At 41.0% G+C, this 27,258-nt stretch overlaps 1 protein-coding gene across 2 annotated transcripts; it reads right to left on the bottom strand.

Moving 5' to 3' along the window:
* Window positions 1-495: 495 nt before the first annotated feature.
* On the bottom strand, window positions 496-27,042 carry LOC109190678 (putative leucine-rich repeat receptor-like protein kinase At2g19210). Of its 2 annotated transcripts, none has more exons than XM_019341234.1 (12): window positions 26,906-27,042; window positions 4,650-5,226; window positions 3,761-4,248; window positions 3,460-3,601; window positions 3,203-3,274; window positions 3,030-3,101; window positions 2,805-2,885; window positions 2,179-2,339; window positions 1,771-2,018; window positions 1,542-1,668; window positions 1,261-1,323; window positions 496-1,170 (listed from the first exon to the last, which is right to left on the bottom strand). In XM_019341234.1, exons 1-12 carry the CDS (start codon window positions 26,994-26,996, stop codon window positions 572-574), a joined length of 2,721 nt encoding a protein of 906 aa, XP_019196779.1. In that variant the 5' UTR covers window positions 26,997-27,042; the 3' UTR covers window positions 496-571. The 2 variants fall into 2 exon arrangements, with proteins under 2 accessions (XP_019196779.1, XP_019196778.1); XM_019341233.1 differs by lacking the exon at window positions 26,906-27,042 and adding an exon at window positions 5,324-5,442.
* Window positions 27,043-27,258: the final 216 nt, after the last annotated feature.

Genomic DNA, 27,258 nt, shown 5'->3' with positions numbered 1-27,258 from the left:
CCGAGTCCCTTAGTCGAGGCGACTCCTGGCTGTGATTCTTTTTCTTTTTTCTTTTTCTAGTAAACTTCTAAGAGCTTGGACTCTTGGTTCTTTCTTTACTGACTCACGTCCTTTAGTCGAGGTGATTCTCGGTTGTAGCTTTACTTTTTCTTTCTTTATATAGCCCCTTGTGGATTAAAAATTCCTTGAGCAAGTGAATAAATGTTAGACCTAATCTTGGTGGTCAAGCCCATCAAAAGGAGGTCAAACTTAGAGGGAAGGTGATAATTGATAAATGGCAAATTATCTATGCAGTATGATTCATATTGCAATATGTATGTACTAAAGATTCATTATTTGGTATACACAAAAAATAAATCTTCAAAAAATAAACATTTAATGTATTAAATATGAACTTTCATGAAATTAAAGATTGTTCAAACTTTGCAGACTTTAAAAAAAAAAAAATATCTTTTAAACACGGGCAAGACAAGAAAAGCTCATTAATGACATTTTACAATAATTTGAAACATATAATTTGAATGCAATGTTTGAAGGGGGAAGTCACGTACGATGAGACGAAGAGCTACAACTACCTTGCCATGGGTCCAAATTCTGAGTCAATAGTTGCAGCGGGCAAATTATCGATGGACCTCTGTGAAGTTGTGCCGCCATGTCTAGCCATCTCCGTTGCCAAGCAATCCTTCAACTCACTCACAACCTCATTCATAGTGGGTCTTTTGTCGGAATCTTGAGACACACAAGCCAGTGCCAGTTCCACAGTTTTCCAAGCTGAATTAGCGTCAAACTCGCCCATTAACCTCGGATCAACTGCGTCCTTAATGTTCCCATTCTTCAGCATGGAGGTCACCCAACGACTAATGTGAGCTTGGTCAGGGGCTTTCCCTATTATTGCAGGTTGCCCTGTCATTATTTCCAAAATAACAACGCCAAAACTATACACATCGCTCTTCTCGGTCAACTTATTTAATGTGTAATACTCAGGATCCACGTATCCCCAAGTGCCTGCTATAACTGTTGAGATATGCGTCTGATTTTCATCAGGATAAGCTCGCGATAATCCAAAATCAGCTATTTTGGCTTGGAACTTTTCATTGAGCAGAATATTCGTACATTTGACATCTCTGTGAACTACGGGCGGCTTGCAACCATGGTGAAGATACTCTAATCCTATACAATATATATTTCAACAAGCCCACAACCCAAATTAGAATAAGTCCGGCCAGAGAAGTTTAATTGATTGTAATAGTGTATACTAACCTTGGGCAGAATCTGCAGCAATTTGGAGCCTATCCCTGAAGCTTAGAACATTATGGTTTCCTGCTGCGACCAGGAATTAAAATTGATCAACTTAGAGTCTTAATACACTAATTAATAACGTTAATTTAAAGTCCAAATATAATGTTTTTATTTGAAGAATATTAGTGTGAAATCATGTAGTAATTGGAGTGCAATTCTTTAGAAGTTCATAGTTTGGCAAGTTAAAGTGGGGTCTCCCTTAATTACGGACCTCCATTTAAAAACTAAGAGATGAGATGAACCTGAGAGATGTTGGTGTAAGTTTCCATTAGCCATGAATTCGTAGATGATCCCAATGTTTGTTCCGTCAATACAGTACCCCACAAGCGACGTCAAGTTTTTATGATGAACATTCATCAGAACGTTAGCCTGTAAAATAAAGTTTATATATAAAACAAAATCTTAAAATTCAATAAATAAAATCATGAATAAATATTTAATTTCAATTCAGAATATATATTATATACGTACTTCAGATTGAAACTCCTTGAAACCTTGGCCTGAGGTTGATGACAGCATCTTAACTGCAACTTGGGTGCCATCTATCCTGCCATGATAAACCGTTCCAAACCCTCCTTTACCAAGTACTCTTTTAAAGTTTTTTGTAATCTCTATGATTTCTGCGAAATTATATCGCCGATTCTTGCTCTGTAAACCATCATTTATCTTTGATTCAACATCAACTACTCTTGCTTCCGATGCCACACCCAATCTTGGTTCTGATACATACCATATATATGCACCAACTTTGTTAAATAGAAATAATAATTAATTAAAATTCTATTCTATCATTCTATGGTAAACCAACTTTGAAACATATATAAACTACGTAAAAGATTATATATATATATATATATATATATATATATATATATATACCTCTTTGTTTTCTCCTTTTAACCACCAATAGGATGCCGACTATTGCCAGCCCTAGTAGGAGTACAGATGCCACAGATGCTAAAGCTGAAACAACAATGTTTTTCTTCTTCTTATTGTGGTCGCAGGAACCATTATTCTGGCAGCTATTCACACCCTCAATGCTGACAGACAAGAATAATATAATATATTACTTCGGATATATGCTAAATGCATACATATATTGAATGACTCTCCTATGAGGATCCAAGAGACGAGTTGTGTTAATTAAGATGAAAATGTAATCCTTATAATAATTAAGAATAAAGTATTTGTTATTCATAAAGTCAGGGGAAATGTATGTGTAATATTTTTTTTTTAAAAAAGTAATACTTTTAAATCAAGAGGTATGTAAAAGTATTACATTTTTCTTTAAAATAATAAACACTTTATTACTAATATTTTTTTTTATTAGTATTGTATTTTCATCTTAGCTTGACTCAATTTGTCTAAAACATAACGGAATAAGATCCATCGTGAGACAGACACACACAACTTTTTGTCATATATATTAGATCACTGCTCTTGTCAAACTTAACTCTGACCTCAAAATTATACGGAGTATATAAGTTAAAGCAAATTAATTAAACCTCAATGCTAAGTTTCCTTCTTTCGATTTCTCAAGCAGTTTTTCCGGCACAGGCCCTGAGAAGTTGTTTCCACTTAATTTTCTGCAATTTAGTTCCAGAAAATAACAACTCAAAATTCCACCAGTATTCCTCAATTTGCATATATGCTGTTAGCGTATGTATATTATATCAACAAGATAATAACAATAATAATAATTTTAAAGGTTTGTAATATAATGTACTTACAGAATACTTAGTGAAGGCAGTTGAGATAGAAAATCGGGTATCGGTCCACTCAAATTGTTATTGGATAGATCTCTGAAAATATTATAAAATTGAGTATAATTAATTTCATGCTTCTCCTTCAATCAATCACTAAAAACTTAAGTAATTATTGCACATGCATGTACAGTACTTACAGGACTTGTATCATTGTAAGGTTGAATATGTAAGAAGATATTGGCCCGGTCAACCCACTCGATGACAAATTCCTAAATACAGATTAAATATAACACTTTTTTGGAAATGAAAACTCAAAATAATAATAATAATAATTATAATAATAATAATAATAATAATAATAATAATAATAATAATAATAATAATAATAATAATAATAATAATAATAATAATAATAATAATGTTGCACGTTTAAAATTAAACTTAGAATACATACATGGATATGATTCTGGGGGGATTGGAGGGTGTGTAGTGACATTTGAGACCATTCCATGAATCAGACACAGGTGAGCAAGGGTCTCCTTGCCAATTCTTATTGGTCACGCCATAGTCTGACTTGATGTCAAACATTGCCGCAACTGATATGATCACATTGAAGAAGAAGTTAATTATGCAAAAACACAAATTAAAATGTACGTGACCAAATTAAAAGCGCGCAATAAATCACACCAGATCAGATCATATTACATAAAATTAAATACATATAAAAAAAATATTATGGAGTACTACGTACGTACCGTCATTGTCGTCGGTTTGTGGTTCATTGAATTGTTTTAAATGATAAATCTCAAGGGCGTTGATGATGGGAGGAAGCGTTGACTTTTTGGTCTTGTTGAGGGAAAAAATGTAGTCAGTCCTATTGGTTAGTGAGACCTTTGTGTACAACGTAATAGTGGACATATAATGTGGGACAATAGGAGTGCTAAGGAATAAGTCGCCATTAAGGTAGACATTGAACTCTCGGGTTTGGTTGGGTTTAAGTTGTTGGATTTCAGCAAAGGTCATGCACATGTAGAACATATCCGAGGAATTGTCCGTAGACCAACTGAGCGACCACGGCTGGGTTGGATCTGACGGCACGATGGCAGTTCTCATCACCCCCGGCGGCACGTTGAAGAAGCCGTCGTTTGTGTCTAAGTTGTCGGTTGATGGAGTGTTTATGAGTGTACTTCGATTATCCACGGTAAGTGGATACCAGATGCGGTCAAAAACATCGTCCTTGTACCTAAAAACAAATATGCGCGCAATGTCATACAACGTACGTAGCTAGTTTAGGTTCATCAATATAATAAGAGTTAATCTCACCTGGACCCTCCGAGTATACTGATTTTGCCACGTTTAATCCTAAACTTTCAAATTCATCCTGCTTATTTTTTCGACTTTCAAATTTAACCATTCTTGGTTCAAGTTAACCATTCATGTTACTTCAACTTTCAAAATTTAACCACTTAGTGTCCTGTTGAAAGGACCATGATTGGTTAAATTTTGAAAGTTGAAGGATCATTAGTGATGGACAGATCAATTTGATAGTTTAACTAAAAGTGGCAAAACCAGTATATTCGGAGGACTTAAATGAGGTTCAAACTTATATATGCATCCAGGCTACCTAGTTAATTAGCTACCTACCTGAGAAGTGGGGAGGTGGAGCCGATATCAAAGCGCTGTTTTTTCATCATCATGGACCATCCAGCGGAGACATCAGGATACATAGAAATTTTGAGAGGGCGTAGCTCGAGGACGGAGATGAAGGGCGTACCGAGGCCGGTGTTGACAAGGCACACATGTATGAGGTCCGAGGAAGGAGTATGTATGATCTCCTTGTCCACAATACTAGGATCGTCTTTGGGATCGAATACGACGGTGTCCCAGGACTGGACCCCAAGGTGGAGGTCGAATTGTGGGAGTTGTTTGTCCGCATTGCCATCGTAGTTTCCATACACGAATCTAGCCCTTATCAGGTACTTATTCAGCTTCCCTTGAGCAGGCCGCAGGGTGTAACAATTCCTAATCCCTTTAGGAAAACTTGTGACACTTGTCCATTGTGTATCCACAGATTCCACACCACGATCCTTGAAATATTGAGACGACACAGTGTTGCGTACGGCGTTGTTGTTGTCGCCGATGAAGCTCCAATCTGATGTATAACGTAAGTCTGTCGTCTCGTCCGTAAAGTTTTCGCCTCCGCAATTCAAAGTTATAAAACCTGATCGAGAGGCCGGCCGGCGTCGCAAACTTAATTTAGATATATGAATTCAAAATCTATCGATGCATATATACATTTGTATGGATTATATATATACCTGCTTGAGGATCTTGGGAAAGAACTTGAAGTACAACGTTGGATGAAGTGAAGGAAAGAAGAAATAATGCAATGAGTAAGCTCCTCATCACTTCCATTATCGATCGGCTTTGAGATGGCTGCGTTACGTTCAAGGTAATGGAAATCAAGAAACTGCTCCTCTCTATATATAATACAACATGCATGCAATACTTCCGACAAAGACCCCGTATTAACTTGTACTTTTAATGTTTTTTGTTTTTTTGAAATACTCACACACATTTAATTTAATTGGTAGTTGGTCTTTTAATTGAAATGACAACAAATTGATAAATTAAAACACAACTTGCAATCTTGTTTGTTTTTTTAATGCCACTTAAATTTCTAACATTTAAAAACTATTTGCAAGTTTTCAAGCATTTAGCCCCACCTTACCAAAAGTTGGGAAGGCGGGGCATGTTTTATTTATTTTTATTATTTAAATATTTTACTGTTAATATTATTTAAATATTTGACTGTTAATATTATCGGCTTTGAGATGGCTGCGCTGAAGGTAATGGAAATCAAGAAACTGCTCCTCCCTATATATAATACAACATGCAAGACTTTCCACAACGTTAATTATATCGTGGACCGTGGTGCATCACCGTTTCTTTAAATAAAGAAATGGCACGCCGTTACTGTTAATTGAGCGCGTATTTTTTTGTATGTTAATTACCAACTGATACTGCAATATATCTAAAGTGACACTACAATATATCTAAACCAATATTGTCTCACATATTATTTTTATATTATCAAATGAAATTGCAGTTATATCAAAATGATACTATAGTTGTTGTGAAATGAAACTGTAGTGTATATAAAATGAAACTGAATAACATTTCACATATTTGAGTGTATATGTAAAATGAAGCTGTAATTATATCAAAATGATCATGTGTAGTTGTGTTTTAATAAAACTATAGTGTATATAAAATAAAATTAAATAACATTTTCATATATTTGAGTCTATAAATATCAAATGAAACTGTAGTTATATCAAAATGAAACTGTAGTTGTGTTGAATTGAAACTGCAGTGTATACAAAATGAAACTAAATAATAAAGTTACTTTTTGTGGAAGGATGCGAAACGGCAGGAGACGGATACCGTTTCTTTTCATTAAACAAAATGACATCGTTTTGATATCGGTGCATAATCGATTATGCACCACGGTGCATGATATAATTTGCCCTTTTCACAAAGAGTTGGCCTTTTAATTTTTTATTTTTACTTTTATTATTATTATTATTTTTTGAAATACTCACCAACATGTGAAACTAGGACTAATATATTTGAAATGTTGACCAGATGTCATCAACTAATTAAATGATAGTGGGCCTTTTAATTAAAATGAGAACAAATTGATAAAACACAAATGGCAATCTTCTTCTTCTTCTTCTTCTTTTTTTTTTTTTTTTTTTTTTTTTTTTTAATGCCACTTAAATTTCAAACATTTAAAAACTATTTGCAAACTAGCTTTCAAGCATTCAGCTTCACCTTACCAAAAGTTATTTGAAGGTGGGGCATTATTTATTTATTTTTATTATTTAAATATTTTACTGTTAATATTATTTATGAAAATTAAAAATAAATTATTATTTAATTACAAAAATATTTATTTACTTAAAATTAATATTTTGCTTTTTAAAAAATATTTTAGGAATTAGGAAGTATCAGGATCAAATACTTAATAGTTATTACTACGTCAAAAGTTATTAGTAGCGAAAGCACAACTTTATTTTCCTTATATTTGCGTATCAATGGATTACGTTTCAATGACAGGATGTTAGACTCAATAAGAGTAATGTTTTCGATGGCAGAATGCTGGACACAATTCGGCTCGATCGGCTCTCCGAGCCACATCCCAGTAATCTCCCTCTTGACAAGAGCTGACCACTACACCAAAAGTTATAATTAGTAGCGAATGCATAAATTTAACCCATTATATATATTTGTGTAGCAATTAGCACCACGTTTCGATTCCAGAATGCTGGACTAGACTCTCTAAGCCGCCGCCCACATTAAGTAATAAACATTTTAAATACCTCTAAAAAAAAATAAACATATTTCATTGTATGGTAATAACAAATAGTCAAAGGCAAAAATTTGTGTGAGACCGTCTCACGGATTTTTGTTCTTGAGACGGGTCGGGTGAATATCAAATGTAATACTTATAATGGAAAATATAATACTAATAAAAAATAAAATGTTTATTACTAATTATATGGGAAAGTATAATACTTTTGAATAAAAATATAATATACTTTACATCAAAATGTTATAACAAACTCTTTATTCCTAATTAGCATTACATTTTCTAATATAAGTATTACATTTTCATATTGACCCCGACCCGTCTCACGAATAAAGATCTGTGTGACGTCTCACACAAGTGTGACCCAAAGCCAAATAATCTGTAATTCATATCATAGCATTAAACGACAAATAATTGGGATGAAATAAATTAATATGTACTCCGTACATAATAAAGCCAAATTAATATATACATAATAAAGTTAAATTATACACACAAGTGTGGCCACTTGTTCTCTTGGAAGGTGAGAACTAACTCATCACCTCTAGATCATGGAATCGTTGACTTGGTTAGGTCTTATTGATAGTACAATCAACTATGATGCTTTAAAATAATAGGTATTAAATAGTTTTTTAAAAACGTATATATTATATATACTGACACAAGGCTATTTGTAGGTAAACATGGAACAAATAACATTTAACAATGGCATTAACAACATTTAATAATGACATTAACAATAACCAATTTTGTTGGCGTGAATGATTGTGCACTCTTATTCTTTAAAAGATGTCTGCAGGAGTTTGAACCCCCTCTTGCATGAAAATCATTTTGGAATTCGAGAAATTGATATCAATCTCTCCATTTCGCTGTGAAGAATCCGAATCTACTTTGACCAACCCAAATCAGAAGTAGACCTCACATATTTTTGTACTACAAAATAGCCACTTGAATGTCATTTTATGCTTAAAACTCCAACATATAAGTAACAAACATTTGTCAAAATTACTTATAAGTGAAAATGTAATAATTTTTATTAAAAAATTAATACTTTTACCTCAAAATATAAAATTATTACATTTATCCTCAAAAGTATTACATTTTATTTTATAACTAATAAACTCGTTATTCCTAATTAGTATTACACTTTTCAGTATAAGTATTACATTTTCATATTACTTGACACGTCCTACAGATAAAGATCTGTGAGACGGTCTCAGACAAGTGTAGCCCATAACAATATAATCGGCAATTCATATCATCTCATTAAATCACAAATAATTGGGACGAAATAAATTAATATATACGGAGTACATAATAGAGTCAAATTATTCAATCCACTTGTTCTTTTAGTACTCATTACCTCTTCCTTTCAAAAAAAAAAAAAAAAAAACCCTCATTACCTCTTGATCATGGAATCGTTGACTTGGTGAGGTCTTATTGATAGTACAATCAATTATAATGATTTATAATAGGTATTAAAATCAAGACTATGTGGTCTAATGATACCCGATTGGACTTCTATTTGGAAGATTGAGAAAGTATATGAACAGATACTACATTGTAATAGAGCCAGAAGCATAAAAAAAAGGTATTAATTTTTTATTTAAATATATACATTTGACTATGCTGCGTATCCATCAAATCATCAATACTCTCTCTTTTTTAAAAATGAGTTTCACTCCATATGTTCTTGATACATAATAAGTCAAATTCAATCAATATGTTCTTTTTGTAGGTGATAACTAAACTCATCACCTCTTGATCATGGAATCGTTGACTTGGTGAGGTCTTATTTAAATTAACTAGTATTTTTTATGCGCGCTGTGTAAAAAAATAGGTGTCTAATATTAAAATTTTATATTAAAATTTTAAATTTATTTAGATTTTAGATATTTAAATTATTGTAAATAATAATTATCCAATATTTTAGAAATAATTATTTTTATAAATTTTTAAATATTTTAGGAATATAGGATGTATCAAGATCAAACATTTATTACTACGTCAAAAGTTATATTTAGGAGCGAAAGCGAAACTTTATCTTCCTAGCTTAGCTTATATTTGAAAGCAGTGCGTCACGTTTCAATAACAGGATAGTTGGACTCAATAAGAGTAATGTTTCGATGGCAAAATACTGGACACAGCTCAACTTGGCTCTTCAAGCCACAACCCAACAATCATCAGCTCTTACAAGGGCTTACCACTATATTAAAAATTATAAGAGCAAATTACACTTTTGGTCCTATGATTATAGGGAGCGTGTTAATTTTAGTCCGTGACTTTTAAAACTAACAATTTAGTCCTTTAACTATATTTTTTTTAACAGATTTGGTCCTTCCAGCCAAATCACCTGTGGAAATTGGCCGGAAATACGTTTTGTCATTTTCAATTAAATATTAGGGGGGTAAATTGGTCATTTTGAGTGTTAAAAATAAGCTGAAAATTGCTTAAATTCCTCGAGGATCACGGCCACCAATGGATATGGCGCATCCAATACCGACAATGTGTTCAAGTCGTTGGAGAAGCATGCCGAGGATCGCCGCCGGAAAATTGAAGCTTAGTATGCCGCGATGAATGCTAACGACGATGCTCCTGTGAGATCAGCCGTGAGGAATCGTTCCAATGACGATGATAGCGATTTGGAAGCTAAGGCGGTGATGGTGGTGGAGCCATGCAGAATGGAGCTGCAGATGAGAAGAAGAAGGAGAAGCAAAAGAAGCCGAAGGTCACTGTGACTTAAGCCGCCGCCGATGATCTATCGATTTTCCTTGTTGACGTTTCTGTGAGATCATTTCTTGCTGATTGATTTTAATATTTACTATGAACCATTGGAATTGTGTGCTTTTCACTTTTGGTTCAGATTTATTTTATACATGCCTGATTTTAAGGCTTAATTTTGAGGGACTGGGATGATGTTCTCAAGACAATCGAGAGCCAAGTGTGCAAGGAAAGAGGGAATGGAGATATGGAGAGGTTTTTTGCTGAGCATTTGGGATTTCGATGCCTTCAACAGTTTGGTGATGCCGCTGAGACAAATTCCAGCCAGCATAACCCCCAAAAAAAAACTCCGGGCAGCAGGTGAAGGAAGAGAAGAAAGGAACTTAAAATGACCAATTTGTCCCCATTATTAAATAATTTAAATTGGAAAATGTATTTCCGGCCAATTTTCACCGGTGATTTGGCCGGGAGGACTAAATCTGCTAAAAAAAGCATAGTTAAAGGACTAAATTGTTAGTTTTAAAAGTCACGTACCAAAATTAACATGTCCCCTATAGTTATAGGACCAAAAGTGTAATTTGCTCAAATTATAATTAGTAGCAAATGCACAAATTTATTTCGTTATATATACTTGCGTAGCCGTCAGCACCATGTTTCGATTGTAGAATGCTGAACTAGAATCTCTAAGTCGTCGCCAAAGTAATAAACATATTAAATACCTGTAAAAAAAAAAAAAAACATATTTAGTTATATGATACTAACAAATAGCCAAAGGCAACAATTTTCGTGAGACGGGGCGAGTAAATATCAAATGTAATATTTTTAATTGAAAATATAATACTAATAAGAAATAAAATGTTTATTACTTATAAGGGAAAATGTACTACTTTTGATTACAAATGTAATACTTTTACATCAAAATGTAAAAGTATTATATTTTTTACCAAAAGTATTACATTTTCTCTTAACTTATAAGTAACAAACTCTTTCTTCCTAATTAATACGTATTACGTTTTTCAATAAAAGTATTTCATTTTAATATTAACCCGACTCATTATATGACTAAGAATTCGTGAAAATGTTTCACACAAGTGTCACCCATAGCGCAACCAAATAATCCGCAATTCATATCATATCATTAAATCACAAATAATTAGGATGAAATAAATTAATATATAATTATATACATAATAAGTCAAATTCAATCCACATGTTCTTTTTGTAGGTGATAACTAAACTCATCACCTCTTGATCGTTGAATCGTTGACTTGGTGAGGTCTTATTTAAATTAATTAATAGTTTTGTTATGCGCGATGTGTAAAAAACAGGTATCTAATATTAAAATTTTAAATTTATTTAGATTTTAGATATTTAAATTATTGTAAATAATAATAATCTAATATTTTTGAAATAAGTATTTTTATAAATTTGATATTTATATTTTAAAAATAACCAATATATAACCCCAATATATAATGTGTATATATTATTATTATTGAAGATAAAGAGAGAGAGAAAGACGGAGATCAGAGCAGGTATGAAACAGAGAATTTAATACATATTCATAGAAAGAACAAGTTGAGCTGAGTCTTTTTTTTTTTTTTTTGATAGCCAAATGCCAGCCACACTCAGACAGACAGAATCTCTTACGTGTTTTTTCTTTAAAATATAAATCAAAGTAAGCTCACCTTTGACGGTTTCTTCATAATAATACAAGGAAAAAAAAAAAAAAAAAAAAACAGTTTTTACTCAAATTTTAATGAAATAATTAACAAATTCAGACCCTCAAATCCAACAAATTTTACTATGACCATGATTTATACAGCGCAATGTGAATCATGCATGAAAACACATTCATAGAATAATGTATTTTATGCATACATATAATAAATCTTGATTTATTGAATACTCCATATTAAAGAGTTAATACCTTATTAAAGTGTTAATACACGATTCGGTCCCTCGACTATTAGAGCATTCACAATAGTTTTTTTTAATGATTTTTGAGGTGCCAAATAGGAAAGAGATAAGAAAAAAAAAGAGAAGAAGGAATAATGGGTAATTAAAACTTGATCGAAATTTTTTCTCTCTTCATTTTCTTCCCTCTTTCCTAGTCAGTTATTTAAGGTATTTTTTTCGCTCACCCTCATCTCAGACTGTAGTACCATTATGAACCAATTCCAAAGCTGTGAACTCAAACACACTCTTCGAGAAGGGAACCGCTGCGCGGACTTCCTGGCAAACCTGGGACAGCTTGGTGATTGGGTGACTACAATCCTCCCTCTCCCCCCCCCCCCCCCCCCCCCCCTCTACAAGACGTATTCACTAATGCTTCTAGGTCCCTCTTTCTCACAAAAACAAAAAAACAAAAAAAAAAAACAAAAAAAAAAAAACTTGTAAGGTGTATCATTGACAAATGGTACATTTTTTTTTTTTTTTTTATGAAAACACAAATGGTACATTTTAATACATTGAATGTTCATTTTATGAAAGTACATTATTTGTGTACAAAAAGATGATTATTTGGTAATCAGTACACAAATAATGTGCATTCAGTATATTAAAAATAAATATTTATTCACATTTCGTATTGCATTTAGACCATGGTCCACAATGTAATTTGCTCCACCTTGCAAGATAGATACTAGTATTAAATGACATCATTTCATAACCTACATAAACAGAACCCCAATTTTTTTTTCACGCAATCAAAAACGACATTGATACTATAGGTATATAAATATACAATCTGTTTAGTATAAGTTTATAAAATCAATACCTTAAATCCATTTAAGACTATATCATAAATCCATAATCATGATTACATGTCGAATTCTCAATTTATGAATCTTTACCTTTAAGTTCATTTACCTACAATGTTATAATTACTTACATAAACGGTGTTTTTTTTAACACCATTTTTTTGAATTGTGCAATCAAAAACAACATTTATACGACATGTACATAATCTTATGAGTGCAGCCGTGCAGGTACATAATGTTTTAACTATATATTTATCAAATCAAGACTTGAAGTCTAAAATAAAAACTTGTTAATTTTGAATCAAGTATATCTTAAAAATATATTATATTCATAATTACATGTCAAACACTCAATTTATAAACATTTAGTTTTAAATTTATTTATTTACCGTACTTAAAACACCGTTAAAATTACTTGACATGATACATTTGTAGTTAACCGATTATGCACCTATAGTTAACGAATTATGTACTTGCAGTTAACGAATTATTTATGTACCAACTACAAAGTTGAGTAGGTGTTGACCAAACAGGACAAAAAAAAAAAACAATTTAAAACAAAACGATATCGTTTTGGACAAGGATTCACAATACAAAATGAACCCTAGTCCAAATATAATTTGTCTTCTCAAATCATTTAACACAATTAGCAGTTAGCTAGCTTTTAGTCACTACCGCTAATCCTTAATTGTCAAACATATATCAACTTAATCATTTAACACAGTTAGTTAGCTTTTATTAACCAAATCTTTTATTAGATTTTCACTTGAGGAAAAATAAAAATTAAAGAGCATTCAAACTTAATACAACTTAAGAGAAAACTAATGTTGTAAACATTTCTAGGTATAATACAACATACCACCGATAACAGGACAAAAACAAGTTCTTTGATGACATTTTTACAAGCAATTATTACATTTTATATTCATCAAAGGCATGTACATATATTCAACACAACCATCAATTCCGATTTCAAAACTCAAAACAAGAAACTCTGCATTTCACAAACTCCAGCTTATTGTGAAAAACTTGAAATTAAATATAACACACACTAATTAAAAGGGTATTAATTCAAGTAAAAAAAAAATGAATTGATGAAGTATGAAATTCGGAGTTGAATATGATGATGAGACGATGAGCCACTACCTTGCCACGGGTCCAGATTCTAAGTCAAAAGTGGCTACAGACGAATTATTGGTCAAAGTTGTGCCCTGTCTAGCCATCTCTGTTGCCAAACATTCCTTCAACTCATTCACAACCACATTCATGGTGGGTCTTTGGTCGGCATCTTGAGACACACAAACCATTGCCAACTCCACAGCTTTCCAAGCCGAATTAACGTCAAACTCGCCCACTAACCTCGGATCAACTACGTCCTTGATGTCCCCATTCTCCAGCGTGGTTGTGACCCAATGAGTAATATGTTCTTGGTCAGGAGCTTTCCCTATTATTGCAGGTAGACTTGTAATTATTTCCAAAATAACAACACCGAAACTGAACACATCGCTCTTTTCAGTTATGTTATAATCAGGGTCCAGGTATCCTAGAGTGCCTGCGATAGCCGTTGAGATGTGAGTGCCATTTTCAGTTGGAAAAGCTCGCGATAGCCCAAAATCTGCTATTTTTGCTTGGAACTTTTCATTGAGCAGGATATTCGTACACTTGACATCTCTGTGCACTATGGGCGGCTTGCAACCATGGTGAAGATACTCCAAACCTGTCACGTGATTTAAGTTTAGGTCAGAGATGTAATTAATCAATCATGACAAACTATAATAGTCAAAACTCAAAATTAAAATCACGTGATATAGATGTCTATGTTTTTGAACTCGAACCATAATACTAACCTTGAGCAGAATCTACAGCAATTTGGAGCCTGTCCCGGAAGCTTAGAACATTATGGTTTCCAGCTGTGACCAGGAAAAATGATCAACTTAGATTCTTAGACTAATAACGTTAAATTAATTAAGGTCTAATGTTTCCATTTGAAAAAGATGATGATGATGATGATCATCATATTGATACCTGAGAGATGCTGGTGTAAATTTCCATTGGCCATGAACTCATAGATGATCCCAATGTTTGTGCCCTCAATGCAGTACCCAACAAGCGACGTTAAGTTTTTATGATGAACATTCATTAGAACGTTGGCCTGTAAATTAAAACCAAATCTCTCAATTTAATTTAGTTAGGATATATGGTATGTACCATATTAAATAAAATCATATATGTTCATCAATATATATATACTTCAGCTTGAAACTCCTTGAAGCCTTGAGCTGAGGTTGATGACAGCATCTTGACTGCAACTTGGGTGCCATCTATATTCCCATAGTAAACCGTTCCAAACCCACCTTTACCAAGTACTTTCTCAAAATTGTTTGTAATCTCTCTGATTTCTACGAAACTATATCGTCGATTCTTGGTGTGTAAACCATCAACTTTTGCTTCTGATCATGATATATATATATGCCATTTCAGTATAACTTTAATTTGTTAGAAATATATATATATATATATATATATATATATATATATATATATATATATATATATATATATATATATATATATAACTTTGAAGTAAAAAATTACATATGGAAATTTGTTAGTAATAATATGAATATACCTCTTTGTTTTCTCCATTTAATGAGCAAAAGGATGCCAACTATTGCCAACACTAGTAGCAGTACAGCGGCCACCGATGCTACAACCGGAACGACGACGTTTTTCTTCTTCTTGTCGTCGCAGGAACCATTCTGGCAGCTATTCGTGCTGGAGCCCACACTATCAATGCTGACAGATAAACAAAAGAATGCATGTAGGTGTTACTCCTGTTGTATATATTACCTTAACGCTAATTAAAAAATAGGAATAAGGTTCAAATTGGTCACTGAACGCAATCTGCAAATGTAATTAGGTCACTGAACGAAAAAATAGTGCAATTAGGTCCTTGAACACTCTAAAAACATGCAATTAGGTCATTGAACACTCTAAATATATGCAATTTCACCGGATAATAGGTTACCATCAATTTTAACAGGTTATCTGCTTACGTGGCAACTGAGTTGGCATTTTTAATAACTTTTCAATAATTTTTAATAAATTTTTTAACAAAATATTAAAAAAACGACGGGCCGGCTTTTTATTTTATTATTTTTTAATTTTTTTCAATTTTATAAAATTTTATTATTAAAATTTATTTAAAATGTCAACTCAGTCGCTAAGCAGGTAACCTGCTAAAATTGATGGTAACCTGTTATCCGGTGGAATTGCATATATTTGAAGTGTTCAATGACCTAATTGCATGTTTTTAGAGTGTTCAGGGACCTAATTGCACTATTTTTTCGTTCAGTGACCTAATTACATTTTCAGGTTACGTTCAGTGGCCAATTTGAACCTTATTCCTAACAAATATAAAGCAAATGAATTAAACCTCAATGTTAAGTTTCCTTGTTTCGATTTCTGAAGCAGTTTTGCCGGGACAGGGCCTGAGAAGTTGTTTCCACTTAAATTTCTGCAATTTAATTCCACAAAATAATTCAAAATTTCATCACTATTTCGATCTTAATTTTCTCATTGGATATCAACAACAACAATAATAATAATTTATAATTTACTTACAGAACACTGAGCGAAGGCAATTGAGATAGAAAATCAGGTATAGGTCCAGTCAAATTATTGTTGGATAGATCTCTGAAAATATAAATTAAATTACATATAATTAATCTCGGCTTGCTTGTTCCTCAATCAATCAGTAAAAAATGAAGGGATATAATTATTGCACATGCATAATATACCGTACTTACAGGACTTGTATCATTTTAAGGTTTGATATGTAAGGAGATATTGACCCAGTCAACCCAGTCGAGGACAAATTCCTAAATTCAAATTATACAGCTCAGTTTTTGAATATGAAACTCAAAATAATAATAATAATAATAATAATAATAATAATAATAATAATAATAATAATAATTACGCCATAAGTTATGCACGAAATGACAATTTTAGTCTCTCGAAGATTATTTCTACAATCAATATGTTACTTAAAAAAATGGTTGATTTAGCCCTTCACGAACTAAAATCGTCACTTTGTGCATAATTTAAGAGTTAAAGATTGTCACGTGTATAACTAATAGAGAGCTAAATCTGTAACACAGGTATAAATGGAGAATAAAAAATGTAATTTTCTCTAATAAATAATATAAATAATAATAAGGGGGGGAAAATTTGTATACATACATGGATGTGATTCTGGGGGAACTGAAGCCAGGATAGTTACATTTGAGACCAATCCACGCATAAGACGCCGGAGAACAAGGGTCGCCTTGCCAATTCTTGCCCACTCCATAAACTGACTTGATGTTAATCATGGCCGCAGCTGATGAAATTATTATGTAAAAACATAAAACAAATTAAAACTTTACCGGTTTAGAGTAAAATTAAATAAATCACAGTTCATATATACCGTCGTCGTCGTCGGTCTGTGGTACATTGAATTCTTTCAAGTAATAAACCTCAAGAGCGTTGATGATGGGAGGGAGGGTGGAGTTTTGGGTCTTATTGAGGGAGAAATTGTACTCAGTACGATTGCTGTCTGGGGTTTTCCCGTACAACGTTATAGACCTCATATACGGCGGCGCAATGGGACCAAAGTATAAGTCGCCGTTAAGGTAGATGTTGAATTCTCGGGTTTGGTTGGGTTTACGTTCTTGGATTTCGGCAAAGGACATGTAGATGTAGAGCTTATCCGAGGAACTGTTTGTAGGCCACCAGAACGTCAACGGCTTCGTTGGATCCGACGGCACAAGTGCGGTGTTCATCACCCCCGGCGGCACCTTGAACAAGTTTTTGTCTGTGACGTTCACGGTTGATGTAGTGTTTACTGGTGTAGCAGTATCGATGTTAAACGGCACCCACATGCGGTCAAACACATCGTCCTTGTACCTACAAACATGACAATAGTTAGAATTTAAAAAGATTTAGTACAACCAACGAAGTTGGTTTAGCTGTTTATATTTGGTAATAACAAGATTATGGGGTTGTTTGGTAAATGACTGTTTGTTGATTGGGATAGTCGATAGCATTAGCTGATTGTAGAAAATTGTTTGATAAATTAGTTGTTAGTTGATTACATACAAAATGACTTAATCAAAAAGTTTATCGGAAAAACTATTTTGAGCAATTTTTTTTAATTTTATCATTTTAGAGTAGTAAATCGTTACAAAAAGCTAATTAATCAAACACATATATTGATTGTTTAACCAAGTTAAACAATTAATAGTAGTCAAATAAGTCAAAATTGACTGATAAACTAACTATTTTACCAAACAGCACCTATAACTCCTAATTAGAGTGACATATTGGCATTTTTGCCTACAAGGCAAAATCTATGACCCAAAGGAAATTGTGAAGGTGGTAATTAAACCATGTAGACTCAGTGGTCCATTAGGTTGGAGGACTGGTGTCCATACAAAGCACATCACATTGGGTGTAACTCTACACCGTTCTTGTCTAGACCATAATCTGCTACTAAAGAACTAATTGAGCTATCTGTGTGCAGTGACACTTAACCCGTGCATCCACTCCGATAGTGATCGCAAGTGATGGATTATATGAACCCGGGGGTCCGGATTATACAACCCGAATATAAGTTTGAATATAATAAATAAATAATAAACGATAAATATTGTATTAATTGAGCGTATAATGCTATTACAGAGGTTCGGGACGTGTAATAACGTTACAAGTATTGTATGAAAGGTAGAAGATGCTTGAATAGGACACCGAGGGGTGTTTTTATACCCCCGGCCGGACCGGGCCCGGGTCACGCGGGAGGAGCCGCGGCCCACGCCGCGGGACTCGCTCCACGCGAGGACCCGGTCCTTGGCCGAGCACGGAGCTCGGCCAAGGTGCCGGCCATGGGCTCGGCCGAGCCCGTGGAGGTCGGCTCGACGGCGAGCCGACCTCACGCCAGGCCGACCCCGCGTAGGCCGACCCTGGGTGTGCTGGCCGACCCTGGGTGTTCTGGCCGACCCCGGGCGCGTCGGCCGACCCCGTGGTGGCCGACCTACGTAGGCCAAACCCGGGGTGCCGAGCCCATGTTGGCCGACCCCCGGGTGGTTAGCCGACCCCGGGGTGGTTCGTCACTCCGTGTGCATAGTAGCCGGGGACCCCGTGATAGTAACCGAGGACCCCGGGGAGGTAGTAGCCAAGGACCCCGTGGTAGTAGTCGAGGACCCCGGGGTGGTAGACCCCTCCATGGTCTGTCCGGCCGCGTGCGTAGTCCGCTCGGTGCCCTGTGTGATCCACTCCATAGTTATTCGCTCCAGGTCCGCTCCGTAATTATTCCATCATCAGTCCCCCACTCTCGGGGTTGCGAGAAGTCGTCAGCCCAAGAGAGTACCAAAGCCGCTTGATAATTACGAGCCCCCCTCGTGTTTTAACGCTCTATCCTTCGTCTATGCTTGCTGTTGTGCAAGCTGTCGCTCGAGCGGCGTCCATGGAGAGCGTGTTGGGGACCCTTCGGGCGCATCTGGGGGCCGAGATGAGGGGTCGCAAAGAGTTGGAGGCGGCGCACAAAGCCATGGGGAGCAAACCTGCGGTGTTGGAGGGAAAGTATGCCAAGTTGATTGCCAACCATGTGCGAAAGCGCCGGGCGCATAAGGAGGCTTTGAAGGCAGCTGTGTCGAGCTATAGGGACTCCGAGATGGGCTTTGAAGGCAGCCCTGTCAAACTACAAGGACTCCGAGGTGGGCTTTGAAGGCACCCCTGTCAAGCTACAAGGACTCCGATGTGGGCCTTGAAGGCAGCCCTGTCAAGCTACAAGGACTCCGAGGTGTTCATCAAAGATGTGAAGGCCCACCTCGCCGAGCATGCGGTGGAGCCCTTTGGGGACCTTCTACGCGACCCCATTGGGAAAGGGCTCGTGGCTGTGCAGGGGTTGCAGATGTACAATGTGAGAGAGTATGTGATGCAGCGTAGGGTTTAGTTCGACCTTTGCAAGAGAGACGAGACCCTCGACCCCGTGGTGTGGGGTCTCCCGGCTAACCTCGGGAACCTGGAGTCACCAGCCGACCCGATGGAGGTGGCCAATGGAGATGTTCATCTGACCGCCCCTAGTGTGCACCGCGAGGCCGGCCAAGAACTCTTCAAAAGGTCGACCGAGACCTCGTCGAGAGGTCGGCGGAGACCTCTTCGAGAGGTCGGTGCGGACTTCCTCGAGAGGTCGGCGGAGACCTCCCCAAGAGGTCGGTCGAGACCTCGTCGGGAGGTTGGCGGGGACCTCCTCGAGAGGTCGGCGGAGACCTCCTCGAGAGGTCGGTGGAGACCACCCCGAGAGGTCGACCGGGACCTCCCCGAGAGGTCGGTCGAGACCTCGTCGAGAGGTCGGCGAGGACCTCCACGAGAGGTCGACGTAGACCTCCCCAAAAGGTCGGCGGAGACCTCCCTGAGAGGTCGGCGGAGACCTCCCCGAGAGGTCGGCTGGGACCTCCCAGAGGTCGGCGGAGACCTCCTCGAGAGGTCGGCGGAGACCTCCTCGAGAGGTCGGCCAGGACCTCCCCGAGAGGTCGCCGAGATCTCGTCGAGAGGTCGGTGGGGACCTCCTCGAGAGGTTGGCGAAGACTTCCTCGAGAGGTCAGCGGAGACTTCCCCAAAATTTCGCCGGGAACTTCCCCGAGAGGTCGGTGGAGACCTCCTTGAGAGGTCGACCGAAACCTCATGGAAAAAGTCCGCCAAGACCTCCTTGGGAAGTCAGCCGAGACCCTACCGAGTGGCGAATGAGGTCGGACTTCGGGTTCCCCTTAGGGTAGCCCTTCGACCCCAAGCCACCATACTTGGGCCATTAAGCTCTTCCGTGAGGTCTGACCTCGTACCGTCGCTAGGTATCCAGATTGCGTTACGCCCGTTCGGCGATAGGCGAGGTCGGACCTCGTACCGCCCCTAGAATGTCTTAGCGATTCTTGGGTTGGAGCCTTTTGACTCGCATCCCGAATCCTTCCGTTCGGCGATAGGCGAGGCCGGACCTCGTACCACCCCTAGGGTATTTAGATTGTGTTACGCCCGTTCAGCGGTAGGCGAGGCCGGACCTCGTACCGCCCCTAGGACGTGTTAGCGATTCTGGGGTTAGAGTCATTTTACTCGCGCCCCGAACCCTTCCGTTCGGCGATAGGCGAGGCCGGACCTCGTACTGCCCCTAGGGTGTTAAGATTGCGTTACGCCGTTCGGCGATGGGCGAGGCCGGACCTCGTACCGCCCCTAGGAAGTTTTAGCGATTCTGGGGTTGGAGTCCTTTGACTCGCGCCCCGAACCCTTCCGTTCGGCGATAGGCGAGGTCGGACCTCGTACCGCCCTTAGGGTGTTAAGATTGCGTTACGCCCGTTCGGCGGTAGGCGAGGCCGGACCTCGTAACGCCCCTAGGACGTGTTAGCGGTTCTGGGGTGGAGTCCTTTGACTCGCGCCCCGAACCCTTCCGTTCGGCGATAGGCGAGGTCGGACCTCGTACCGCCCCTAGGGCATGTGCTCCGTCTAAGTTGGCCGTTGCGGTCCCCGCGTACGCAGCCGCCACGTCCGTCCTCAGGTCGACGTACCTCATGTCGGCCGACCTCGCGTCAGCCGACCCCGCGCCGACCGACCTCGCGTTGGCCGACCCTGGGAGGTCGGCCTCGCGGTGCCCGAGTTCCTGATCTCGCATGTGCCTGTGCTCTTCCACCATTCGGGGTAGGATAATTGCTCAACGAAATTCATTATTCCATTACGAACGAAAACAAAACATTATTGTGGGGAGTCGGCTTGTTATTGGAGAGGGGGTAGGCCGTACAAATGTGCTTCTTCTGGTTAAATTTCAGCAAGTGTTCCGAGTTCCACACCCAGTCCACCGTCTTGCCCGATGGAGTCCTCAACTTGTAGGTGCCCGGGCGTACTATGGTTTCGACCACATATGGTCCTTCCCATTTCTTGGCAAACTTGCCTCCGTCCTGGGGTTGGCTTGCTTCCCTCCTCCGGAGGACGTAATCGCCGACTTGAAAGTAGCGAGGTCGAACCCTGTTGTCATGGTATGCCTTCGTCTGGCGCTGGTAATTTTCCGCGCGAACCATGGCGTCCTCCCTTCTGTCGTCGATGAGGTGGAGGTCGGCGGCGGGTGCTCCTCATTGAGGTCGGGGTCGTACACCGCGACCCGATAGGATGGTATTGCGGCCTCGGTGGGGGCCCGCGCTTCGAATCCGTATGCTAGCGCAAACGGAGTTTCCCCGGTAGCTCTTCTTGTGGTGGTGCGGTACGCCTATAGGACGGTGTCCAACTCCTCCACCCATGTACCTCCGGCTGCATCCAGGTTCTTCTTGATGCCTTCCACTATAGTTCTGTTGGCGTTCTCCACCTGTCCATTTGCCTGCGGGTACGCCACCGCCACACGGGTGTGTTTTATGTACCATTGGTCGCAGAACTCCTTGAACTCTTTGCTCTCAAATTGCCGCCCGTTGTCGGAGATGATTTGCATGGGGACCCCAAAGCAGTACAGAATGTTCCTCGATACGAACTCCATGCACCCGGGTGCTCGTGATGGTGGCGAGGGGCTCGGCTTCGACCCACTTTGTAAAATAGTCTATGGCGACTATGATGTACTTCCTCTTCGCGGACCCCCATGGGTAGGGCCCCGACTATGTCGATTCCCCACATTGAGAATGAGATCACCGTGCTGGTGGGCGTGTAGCTGGTTGTTGGCCGACCCGGCTCCGCGTGAAAGTGCTGGCAGGTCGGGCACCCTCGGGCGTACTCCACGCACTCCTTGGCCATATTCGGCCAAAAGTACCCCTGCAATAGGGCCCTCCTCGCCATGGCGAAGGCTCCTTGGTGTGCCGCACAGGTGCCCTCATGTATCTCTTCCTTGACGAACTTGGCTTCGTCTAGGTATAAACACCGGAGGAGGGCGCCGTTATAGGACCTTTTGTAAAGGGTGTCGCCAAGGAGTACGTATGTTGGTGACCTCCTCTTGACTACCTTGGCGGCCACCTCATCTGCTGGCAGGGTGACGGTTCTCTTGTACTCCACCAGGTAGTCTAACCAGCATGGGGGCCGAGTTTGTATGGGGAGGACTGGGTAGGCCTCTAGGCTGGACCTCGGGAGGTCCTCAATCCGTGTTATCTTAAAGACATGCTCCGGGGTGCCGAGGCCGAGCTTGGATAGCAAGTCCGCGTCCCCGTTTTTACTTCGGGGTACCTCGGTCAGGTCGGCTATGTGGAGGTCGGCCTCGGAGCTCTTAACAATCATGTCGTCGACGTAAGCTTGCAAGTTCGGCCAAGGACCTTCTTCAACACCTTGGCCACCATTCTTGTGTACGTGGCTCTCGAGTTCTTGAGCCCGAAGGCCATGACCCGGTAGCAAAAGACCCCTTCGGGGGTGGTGAACGCCGTCTTTTCTTCGTCATCCTCGTGCATGAAGATTTGGTGGTACCCCCGAATGGCGTCTAGGAAGCTCATGAGCGCGCATCCCGCCGTCTCGGCCCCCAACTGGTCTATGTTGCGTAGCGGGAAGGGGTCCATGGGGCATGCCTTGTTGAGGTCCGTGTAGTCCACACACATCCTCCACGTAGGTGGTTTGGGTGCGAGGACTACGTTCGCGAGCCATGCCGGGTATAGGACCTCCCTTATGTGCCCTATTTCGCTAAGAGGTCGGCGGTCTCGGCGACCTCTCGGGGAGGTCCTGGCTGACCTCTCGAGGAGGTCTCCGCCGACCTCTCGAGGAGGTCTCCGCCGACCTCTCGAAGAGGTCTCCCCCGACCTCTCGACGAGGTCTCCCCCGACCTTTTGAAGAGTTCTTGGCCGGCCTCGCGATGCACACTAGGGGCGGTCAGATGAACATCTCCATTGGCCACCTCCATCGGGTCGGCTGAGTTCCAGAATGACCTCTTCTGTCTCCACCGCGGGTTCGGCTCGGGGACGCTTCTCCTCATCTCGAAGCGCCTTCTCGGTTACGGTATGTACCTGGAGGTCCTTCTTTGTTATTTGGCGGCATGCTTTCAAGTACCAGCTCCGACTGATTTTTTGATCTCCTCGCGCGACACCCACTCCAGTGGGGGTGGGGAACTTGAGGCAAAGGTGCCCCATGGAGATGATGCACCTGTGGTCCTCCAAGGCAGGTCAGCCGAGGATGATGTTATGGGCGCATCTGATTTTCACCACCACGAACTCCACCTCTCACTTTTTGACGTGCGGCGGGGTGCCGATCTGCACCTCGAGGGTGATGGAGCCCTCTGTTTCGATGGAGTCCCCGGTGAAACCAGATAGCGGGGTCTGTACCGGGGAGAGCTGCTTCCGGGACAATCCAAATTGCGTGAAGGTGTCATAATACATGACGTTCACAGAGCTCCCCGTGTCCACTAGTACACGGTGGACAATGATGTCCTTGATCTCCAGCTTGATAACCAACGCGTCTCGGTGGGGCAAGGGGCCGTCCGGGAGGTCGTCGTCGGTGAACGTTACGGGCTCCTGGCGTATCCTCTTTTCGTGGGGCACCCGGACAACCTCCCCCACGTATAGGCTCCGCGCCCACCTCTTCCTCTCGGCGGGCGTGTCTCCACCCTCCGGGCCGCCGAAGATGACGTGGATGACCTTCTTCTTTGCCAGGCTGTCCGGCTCGGTCTCCTCGTCCTCCGTGAGTTGGTCGAGTTTCCTCTTGCGCGGGGCGGAGGCGGATGGTCTAACACCATCCTTATTCTTTCGAGCGTTGTAGGGGCCTTCGGCGTGGTCTCCCTCGAGTACTCTATTGTTGGGGTCGGCTCCCGTGGCCCCGGAACGCGAGGTTCATGGCTCTGGGACCTCCGCGAACACGACGACTCTGCCTGTTAGGCATTTGCGGCCGGCCTCGGCCCTAGGCGGTCTCGCGCCGGCACACGCGGGCCCAACCGCCCGAGCGCGGATGTGGTCCGGGTCGGCCGAGTCCTCCTCTCCTCCCGTTGCTAGTGCCGGCCTCTCGGCTGGCCTCTGCTTTTCCTCGTCTCTCAGATGGTCACGGTGAGTTGACTTCTCCATCGGTTGGCGTCCTAAGAGCCCGAGGTATATGAGTGTTGGGGGCGCCGTGCTCCCTCGGACGGGGCGGAGGTGGATATGCCAGGGCACCCCGTCGCAGCTCCGCCACGACGCGGTTGAGTGCGGTCGCCGCCTGCTCGAGTCCGACGGCCTCCTCTTGGGGAGTCGGAATCGGGGGTGGGACGGGTGGCGCCATCCCGCTGAGCGGGCGATTGTTGGTGAGCCGACCCCGGAGGTCCTCCGCCGTCCCCCTCCGGTTCCCGTTGATCTGATCTCTGAGGTCCCATCCCGTCCCCACGGGCACGGTCTGCCGACTCTCGTGGTCCCGTTGGGGTGGTTAGCGAGGGAGAGGTTGCGTGTGTTGCGTGAACCATGCGAGTTGTGGGTGTTCGACCCGGATCTTGTCATCGCTGCGGATGAAGGATAATAGGGAGAGCGCTTAAGCTTGTACAACCGCTCTCAACAAGAGCACCAATGATGGATTATATGAACCCGGGGGTCCGGATTATACAACCCGAATATAGGTTTGAATATAATAAATAAATAATAAACGATAAATATTGTATTAATTGAGCGTATAATGCTATTACAGAGGTTCGGGACGTGTAATAACGTTACAAGTATTGTATGAAAGGTAGAAGATGCTTGAATAGGACACCGAGGGGTGTTTTTATACCCCCGGCCGGACCGGGCCCGGGTCACGCGGGAGGAGCCGCGGCCCACGCCGCGGGACTCGCTCCACGCGAGGACCCGGTCCTTGGCCGAGCACGGAGCTCGGCCAAGGTGCCGGCCATGGGCTCGGCCGAGCCCATGGGGCCGAGCCCACGAGGCCGAGCCCGTGGAGGTCGGCTCGACGGCGAGCCGACCTCACGCCAGGCCGACCCCGCGTAGGCCGACCCTGGGTGTGCTGGCCGACCCTGGGTGTTCTGGCCGACCCCGGGCGCGTCTGCCGACCCCGTGGTGGCCGACCTACGTAGGCCAAACCCGGGGTGCCGAGCCCAGTGGCCGACCCCCGGGTGGTTAGCCGACCCCGGGGTGGTTCGTCACTCCGTGTGCATAGTAGCCGGGGACCCCGTGATAGTAGCCGAGGACCCCGGGGAGGTAGTAGCCAAGGACCCCGTGGTAGTAGTCGAGGACCCCGGGGTGGTAGACCCCTCCATGGTCTGTCCGGCCGCGTGCGTAGTCCGCTCGGTGCCCTGTGTGATCCACTCCATAGTTATTCGCTCCAAGTCCGCTCCGTAATTATTCCATCAGCAAGTTTTTCGAGTTACTCAAACAAAGAATTTAAGATCAAATAGAGATGACGCAAAGATTGAATAAGTGTAACGTAACCCACCTGAGAACTTGTGTAGCCTGGGAGCCTATATCAAGCCGTGTGTTCATCATCAAGGATCCACCGGAAACAGTAGGGTACATAGAATTGCTGAGTGGCCGGAGCTCAAGGGCGGAGATGAAGGGCGTGCCGAGCCCCGTGTTGACAAGGCACACATGTACGAGGTCGGAGGAAAGAATATGCACGATCTCCTTGTCCACAGAAATTAAATCGTACGTGGGATCAAACTTCACGGTGTCCCAGTACTCGACACCAAGGTGGAGATCGAACTGCGGGAGCTGTTTATCGGCGGCGGCATTGCCGTCGTAGTCTCCATAGAAGAATCTAGCCCGTATCAAATACTTATTCAGCTTCCCTTGAGGCAGTCGGAGCGTGTAGCAATTCCTAATCCCTTGAGGAAACGTGGTGAGAGCAATCAACTGTCTGCGGAGAATGCCGATACCCTTGTAATACGGTGACACAATTTTTCCGACGGCGTTGTCGTTGTCGCCGATGAAGGTCGCATCTGATATGTAACGTAAGCCTGTTTTGTCGTCGGTATAGTTTTCGCCCCTGGGAGTCCCGCAATCTAGACTTATAAAGCCTGAGAGGAAATTAAAACAGATTAAAATACAAATTAACACAAACAACACCGATGATATATAGGAGGATGCAAATTAAATATATTTGTATATATATACCTGCTTGAGGATCTTGGGAAAGAACAACGATGGATGAAGTAAAGCAAAGAAGCAATAATAGTGAAATGAGAAGGCTCCTTAACAGTTCCATCGGCTTAATTTGAGATAGCTGAAGAAAATGAAAACTGCTTAACTTAAATTAAGAAAGCGCTAGCTCCCATCCTCTCTATAATACTGTTTTGAGGCCAGCATGCAATTCCCAGTGTCACATACAGACGTGTGTCCACTTGCTTTATTATATTATTGTCGGACGATTATCAAATTGGGACAAATCCCAATTGAGTTGATCAGCATTTGACTGGGTAACTATAACAGGGCGTTTGGTTTAGTGTAATTTAATTGTAGTTGAATTA

This window comes from Ipomoea nil, unplaced genomic scaffold (genome assembly GCF_001879475.1).
Source record: "Ipomoea nil cultivar Tokyo-kokei standard unplaced genomic scaffold, Asagao_1.1 scaffold1576, whole genome shotgun sequence".
Classification (NCBI taxonomy): domain Eukaryota; kingdom Viridiplantae; phylum Streptophyta; class Magnoliopsida; order Solanales; family Convolvulaceae; genus Ipomoea; species Ipomoea nil.
This window is presented reverse-complemented; position numbering and strand designations above follow the sequence as displayed.

What these genes read in the sequence shown, in the direction of transcription:
- LOC109190678 (XM_019341233.1), bottom strand. Translation starts at nt 5,420, where the DNA reads ATGGAAGTGATGAGGAGCTTACTCATTGCATTATTTCTTCTTTCCTTC. An exon ending in TCCACCTCCCCACTTCTCAG is followed by an intron (nt 4,249 to 4,649) that starts GTAGGTAGCTAA and finishes ATTTGTTTTTAG; the next exon opens with GTACAAGGACGATGTTTTTG. An exon ending in GAAGGAAACTTAGCATTGAG is followed by an intron (nt 2,340 to 2,804) that starts GTTTAATTAATT and finishes CTTGTCTGTCAG; the next exon opens with CATTGAGGGTGTGAATAGCT.